Source organism: Coregonus lavaretus (assembly GCF_964263955.1).
Source record: "Coregonus lavaretus genome assembly, contig: HAP1_SCAFFOLD_7509, whole genome shotgun sequence".
Taxonomy (NCBI): Eukaryota; Metazoa; Chordata; class Actinopteri; order Salmoniformes; family Salmonidae; genus Coregonus; species Coregonus lavaretus.
In genome coordinates, this window is record NW_028161135.1 from 17,501 (window position 1) to 24,459 (window position 6,959).

General features: G+C 44.9%; 2 protein-coding genes across 2 annotated transcripts in view; one reads left to right on the forward strand and one right to left on the reverse strand.

Moving 5' to 3' along the window:
- LOC311121076 (mast/stem cell growth factor receptor kita-like) overlaps positions 1-610 on the forward strand; it is a gene marked incomplete at both ends in the record, with an annotated part of 17,367 nt that extends 16,757 nt beyond the window's left edge. Inside the window, one exon of the mRNA XM_084195608.1 lies at positions 390-610. Coding sequence (XP_084051734.1) covers positions 390-610 — 221 coding nt within the window. The remainder of the gene's footprint in view (positions 1-389) is intronic.
- A 176-nt stretch (positions 611-786) lies between these two features.
- On the reverse strand, positions 787-6,676 carry LOC311121077 (C-type lectin domain family 7 member A-like). The gene is made up of 5 exons (XM_084195609.1): positions 6,516-6,676; positions 4,920-5,129; positions 1,715-1,842; positions 1,451-1,566; positions 787-1,351 (listed from the first exon to the last, which is right to left on the reverse strand). The coding sequence occupies exons 1-5, from the start codon at positions 6,631-6,633 to the stop codon at positions 1,207-1,209; spliced, it is 717 nt and encodes a 238-aa protein (XP_084051735.1). The 5' UTR covers positions 6,634-6,676; the 3' UTR covers positions 787-1,206.
- Positions 6,677-6,959: the final 283 nt, after the last annotated feature.

Below are 6,959 nucleotides of genomic sequence, written 5' to 3' on the forward strand. Positions count from 1 at the left end.
AACCCTGTCTAACCCAGTGTAATCCTGTCTAACCCAGTGTAATCCTGTCTAACCCAGTGTAATCCTGTCTAACCCAGTGTAATCCTGTCTAACCCAGTGTAACCCTGTCTAACCCAGTGTAACCCAGTGTAACCCTGTCTAATCCAGTGTAACACAGTGTAACCCTGTCTAACCCTGTCTAACCCAGTCTAACCCAGTGTAACCCTGTCTAATCCTGTCTAACCCAGTGTAACCCTGTCTAACCCAGTGTAACCCAGTGTAACCCTGTCTAATCCAGTGTAACACAGTGTAACCCTGTCTAACCCTGTCTAACCCAGTCTAACCCAGTGTAACCCTGTCTAACCCTGTCTAACCCTGTCTAACCCTGTGAGTGTGTTTGTTCCCTCCAGAGCGAGGCTTCATCAGTATGCTGGGTGACTCCCGGCCTAGCCAGTTTGCTGTCAGAGAAGGGGAGAGCCTAAGCCTCAGGGTAGAGTTGGAGTCCTACCCCAGACCTGGCACTCTGTCCTGGGCTTACAACGGCAAGACCCTCCGCAACACCACGGAGCACGTCATCACTGTCAATCGACACAGATACAGGTACTCTCCACAGGCAGATACCATGCTGTAGGCGTATGGAACATCCCCGTGTTCGCACACTGTGATGGTTCAGAGAGAAAATGTATGCCCCAGTGTAATATTTTAAATCCAAGTATTTTAATGACTTAAGTGCAGACATACAAAATTATATAAAAATAATAATTTCACTTTAAAAAAAATACGATTAACAACTTTTTGGGGGGGATACAAAAAAAAGAAAAACGACATTAATTTGATTAAATAACACTAGTTAAGCATGACATAAAACAGTATTCAAATACATCAAATGTACAATGAACAGGGAGGTAAATAGCTCTTACATTGTGTTTTACACTGTGTTTTTACATAACCTGATCCTACATCAACTACGTCAACAAGGTGTCTGAGGAGACCGTGCACAAAGTAAGAGCCCAGATGAAACAACATGGAAGGGTGGAATGGGTGAAAAATGGCTAAAACCAACTAGGTGTTTGTGGATGTCACAGCAAGAAGAGTTGAAGCTAGCAGTTGGTCCCTCCATAAAAAAATAAAAAAATAAAAAAAAGAGTATAATCCTTTCATAAGAACAAGTTAAAGTCCAATGTTTTACATATTTTCTCTTGTTTACATTGTATTTTACATTTGGTTTTACATCAGGTCTTTTTCACAAATACAGTATTTTTGTGTCCCACATTGTCCACCTGTTAATTCTTTCACTGCAGGCGTCTCATATGCTCTCAGCTTAGCACAGTCCTCTGCCTGACCGCCTTCTGACCCTGCACCTCTCTTGACCCTATGAGAAGAAACAGGGAATGATTATTAGCAGCTCAGTTCAGAAACATTCTGGATCTCTTCATGCCCCCCCACAAAAATGTTCAAATCTCGATCGTACTTTTTGTTCGAAGATGAAATGTCTTTCCGTGTTGACATCTCCTTTGTATCGTTACGAGACAAACCAATCCAGACTCCGTCCAATTTCCTGGCACTGACCACTTCAAGGAGGAAGGCCTATTGATGTAGAATAACATAAATGGTAGAATCATACATTGTTTTTTCTCTCCATGTTTTGACCTCTTAGAATTTGATCTCTCTGCCTGAAGCTCGGTCAACACATGCAGGCACGCCCGCACACAGACAAAACACACACCGTACACACCTGTTCCTCTTCGCTGTTTATGATCACCAGGTCCAATCCCCTCCGTTGGCAGTAAGGTCTGCTCTCATCCCAGGACTTAGTCTCAGTAGAGATGTAGTATAGACTGGAGTTGATATACTTCCACCCTTCTGAAGACACATTAGATAGAGAGTAGAGAGCAGAAGGGCTGTCACTTGTTTGTCACAAATATACCAAAACAAACATGACAAATTATACAAATACAAAAAAAGTGATCATGAAATACAATTTTATAATACAGTGAACATTATAATAATATACCGTAGTCATATAGTTCAAGTTCATGTAATTATGATCAAATTATGATCAATAAAAAGGCAGATCAGATCTTTCTGAAATACAAACTATTGACAAAGCTACACTGGAGGTTGTGAGATGGTGAGTTGGTAGGATGGTGTGTGGTAGGATGGTGAGATGGTAGGATGGTGTGTGGTAGGATGGTGAGATGGTAGGATGGTGTGTGGTAGGATGGTGTGTGGTAGGATGGTGTGTGGTAGGATGGTGAGATGGTGAGTTGGTAGGATGGTGTGTGGTAGGATGGTGAGTTGGTAGGATGGTGTGTGTGGTAGGATGGTGTGTGGTAGGATGGTGAGATGGTGAGTTGGTAGGATGGTGTGTGGTAGGATGGTGAGATGGTGAGTTGGTAGGATGGTGAGTTGGTAGGATGGTGTGTGGTAGGATGGTGAGATGGTGAGTTGGTAGGATGGTGAGTTGGTAGGATGGTGTGTGGTAGGATGGTGTGTGGTAGGATGGTGTGTGGTAGGATGGTGAGATGGTGAGTTGGTAGGATGGTGTGTGGTAGGATGGTGAGATGGTGTGTGGTAGGATGGTGAGATGGTGAGTTGGTAGGATGGTGAGTTGGTAGGATGGTGTGTGGTAGGATGGTGAGATGGTGTGTGGTAGGATGGTGAGATGGTGAGTTGGTAGGATGGTGAGTTGGTAGGATGGTGTGTGGTAGGATGGTGAGATGGTGTGTGGTAGGATGGTGAGATGGTGAGTTGGTAGGATGGTGAGTTGGTAGGATGGTGTGTGGTAGGATGGTGAGATGGTGTGTGGTAGGATGGTGAGATGGTGAGTTGGTAGGATGGTGAGTTGGTAGGATGGTGTGTGGTAGGATGGTGTGTGGTAGGATGGTGTGTGGTAGGATGGTGAGATGGTGAGTTGGTAGGATGGTGTGTGGTAGGATGGTGAGATGGTGTGTGGTAGGATGGTGAGATGGTGAGTTGGTAGGATGGTGAGTTGGTAGGATGGTGTGTGGTAGGATGGTGAGATGGTGTGTGGTAGGATGGTGAGATGGTGAGTTGGTAGGATGGTGAGTTGGTAGGATGGTGTGTGGTAGGATGGTGAGATGGTGTGTGGTAGGATGGTGAGATGGTGAGTTGGTAGGATGGTGAGTTGGTAGGATGGTGTGTGGTAGGATGGTGAGATGGTGTGTGGTAGGATGGTGAGATGGTGAGTTGGTAGGATGGTGAGTTGGTAGGATGGTGTGTGGTAGGATGGTGAGATGGTGTGTGGTAGGATGGTGAGATGGTGAGTTGGTAGGATGGTGAGTTGGTAGGATGGTGTGTGGTAGGATGGTGAGATGGTGTGTGGTAGGATGGTGAGATGGTGAGTTGGTAGGATGGTGAGTTGGTAGGATGGTGTGTGGTAGGATGGTGAGATGGTGTGTGGTAGGATGGTGAGATGGTGAGTTGGTAGGATGGTGAGTTGGTAGGATGGTGTGTGTTAGGATGGTGAGATGGTGTGTGGTAGGATGGTGAGATGGTGAGTTGGTAGGATGGTGAGTTGGTAGGATGGTGTGTGGTAGGATGGTGAGATGGTGTGTGGTAGGATGGTGAGTTGGTAGGATGGTGAGTTGGTAGGATGGTGTGTGGTAGGATGGTGAGATGGTGAGTTGGTAGGATGGTGAGTTGGTAGGATGGTGTGTGGTAGGATGGTGAGATGGTGTGTGGTAGGATGGTGAGTTGGTAGGATGGTGTGTGGTAGGATGGTGAGATGGTGAGTTGGTAGGATGGTGTGTTGTAGGATGGTGAGATGGTGAGTTGGTAGGATGGTGTGTGGTAAGATGGTGAGATGGTGAGTTGGTAGGATGGTGTGTGGTAGGATGGTGAGATGGTGTGTGGTAGGATGGTGAGATGGTGAGTTGGTAGGATGGTGAGTTGGTAGGATGGTGTGTGGTAGGATGGTGAGATGGTGTGTGGTAGGATGGTGAGATGGTGAGTTGGTAGGATGGTGAGTTGGTAGGATGGTGTGTGGTAGGATGGTGAGATGGTGTGTGGTAGGATGGTGAGATGGTGAGTTGGTAGGATGGTGAGTTGGTAGGATGGTGTGTGGTAGGATGGTGAGATGGTGTGTGGTAGGATGGTGAGATGGTGAGTTGGTAGGATGGTGAGTTGGTAGGATGGTGTGTGGTAGGATGGTGAGATGGTGTGTGGTAGGATGGTGAGATGGTGAGTTGGTAGGATGGTGAGTTGGTAGGATGGTGTGTGGTAGGATGGTGAGATGGTGTGAGGTAGGATGGTGAGATGGTGAGTTGGTAGGATGGTGAGTTGGTAGGATGGTGTGTGGTAGGATGGTGAGATGGTGAGTTGGTAGGATGGTGAGTTGGTAGGATGGTGTGTGGTAGGATGGTGAGATGGTGTGTGGTAGGATGGTGAGTTGGTAGGATGGTGTGTGGTAGGATGGTGAGATGGTGAGTTGGTAGGATGGTGTGTGGTAGGATGGTGAGATGGTGAGTTGGTAGGATGGTGTGTGGTAAGATGGTGAGATGGTGAGTTGGTAGGATGGTGTGTGGTAGGATGGTGAGATGGTGAGTTGGTAGGATGGTGTGTGGTAAGATGGTGAGATGGTGAGTTGGTAGGATGGTGTGTGGTAAGATGGTGAGATGGTGAGTTGGTAGGATGGTGTGTGGTAGGATGGTGAGATGGTGAGTTGGTAGGATGATGTGTGGTAGGATGGTGAGATGATGAGTTGGTAGGATGGTGTGTGGTAGGATGGTGAGATGGTGAGTTGGTAGGATGGTGTGTGGTAGGATGGTGAGATGGTGAGTTGGTAGGATGGTGTGTGGTAGGATGGTGAGATGGTGAGTTGGTAGGATGGTGTGTGGTAGGATGGTGAGATGGTGAGTTGGTAGGATGGTGTGTGGTAAGATGTTTAGGTGTGGTGCTGAGTAAAGAGCAGAACTCACCCTGCTTTAAAATCATATTTAGAAGAACGCTGTAGTTCTCTGATTTCAGGCTCTTAATCTTTTCCCTCTCTGCCGCACAGGTTTCATCATTTGACTGCTGTCTCTGTGCAATTTGATTGTGTTTCTGGGCAATCAGACTTATGATAGCCACAGTCCACCCCACTACTACCAATAGCAATAGTATGTAGTGTCTTCTAAAGTATTCAGAACCTGAGGTGGACACACAAACACACAATTGATTGTTTCAATGCATGTAGTAATGTTGGAGGACAGTGGAAGTTGTCAAAATAGCTTTTTTTATTGTTAAAAGCCTCATTTAACCAACATGATGTGATTGGTTAAATGAGTTGGAGAAATCTGACCCATTTTTTTGAACATAGACTGACTAATAACTTGTGATTTAATCACACATATTACATTGTACTAACCAATGGAATATGTATACATGTTTTTAACGAGGGAATTTGATTAAGCTGCCCCGGGTTGAACTGGGTTATGGCCCGTCACACGACTGGGTGAAGCCGTTGAGGGGGGCGCGCCCTGCTCAAATCGAATGGTAATCTTTTGACGCTCAGTCATATTGTCAACAACGAAACAGCGTTCAGAAACATACAGCATCTCTTTTCCATAAAATATGTTCAAATTCTGTGGTAGCAACTGTTGAAAATGGACTCGCTCGCTTGCTACCCCGGCGTTTGTTATCCTCCATGCAACATCCTCCACGCAACAACTAGCGTCCCGTATGGGAAATTCCCTTTCGTTGGATAGCCGGAGGCAGTCATTAATATTTATGAGTTAGGTGAGGTGATTGGTTGAGCCTATTGTGACGTCACAGTGATGCGCTGCAGAGCAAAAAAAAATGTTTTTTGAATGAGTAGGTGTTCTAAAACTTTGGACTGGTAGTGTATCACAAACTGTTATTGATTTGGACACTTTAAAACTGTTTTGAGACTGGGATATTTATAAATGTGTGTCAACAGGAAGCAACAACATAATTTATTTAAATGTACGTTTTAGAAATATAAATGGAACATTAATTTCCAATGGTATTGTACTTAATCAGGTAAAAACTGCTGAACGAGTCCAGAAAACGTGCTTTGACTGATTGATTTGGATATACCAGAAATCACCAAAACGGGTTTGCCCTGCCTAATTTAAGTCCGTGTATTGGTGTGAACCAGCGACTTTTATAGATATCGGTCCGATTATCCGCGGCATTTGAGAAAGAGTCCTAGAGCAAACTCAACAGTACAAAACCAAATATATTGATCCGTTTTAAGCAAATGATCTTGTGTCGTTGACTATAAACGTTTATACTAACATCACCAATCTGAGGTAAAATTGCCTACTGTCCCCACCATGGAGAGTAGCGTAAAATACATGAATTAGATATGGCAAAATAATTCAATATCTTACTTTACGACGATGGTAAATTAAGCAAACTCACAGATATTTTCTATAATCACATTTCTCACTAGTTTAACCATTTAGACCCAATTTAACCAGGCGCTCTTGACTACTAGAGGCTCCGTGTGGTCTATGCAGCAGGCTGAACGTTAGACGTCCCCACTATACGTTCGAGTATGTTTTACTTACCTGAGCGGTTAGTTCGGTTGCACCGTGCCCGTAAGGATTCCCGGCCTCCTTCGGTGAACCAAATTGGACCATTAATGCTGCTGTAAATGGGATTCTCTAACCTCACCTCCTTCATCATCCGCCGGACCAACAGCTGTCAGTTTGGTTTTGGCCGCAGCAGTAGCAAGAGGGACGAGTTTCTGTTATCATGTCTGTTGCGCCACTTTATGTAGCAGTCCTGCCTCTGGCTATACGAGTGACACCTCGATTACCGAGAAACAAAACTACATTTATATATAGCGCTTATGAGAAGGGCTATGGTTTCTGTGAAACTGTGCACTTTCGCTTTTGTTACTCGTGAGATATACGTAGAGTACACGGTGCAACAAAATGCTTGATTACGGGTTCACTACACACAATGCATCTAAGTGAATAAAACAGCACAATAAAACAACACAAAAATAA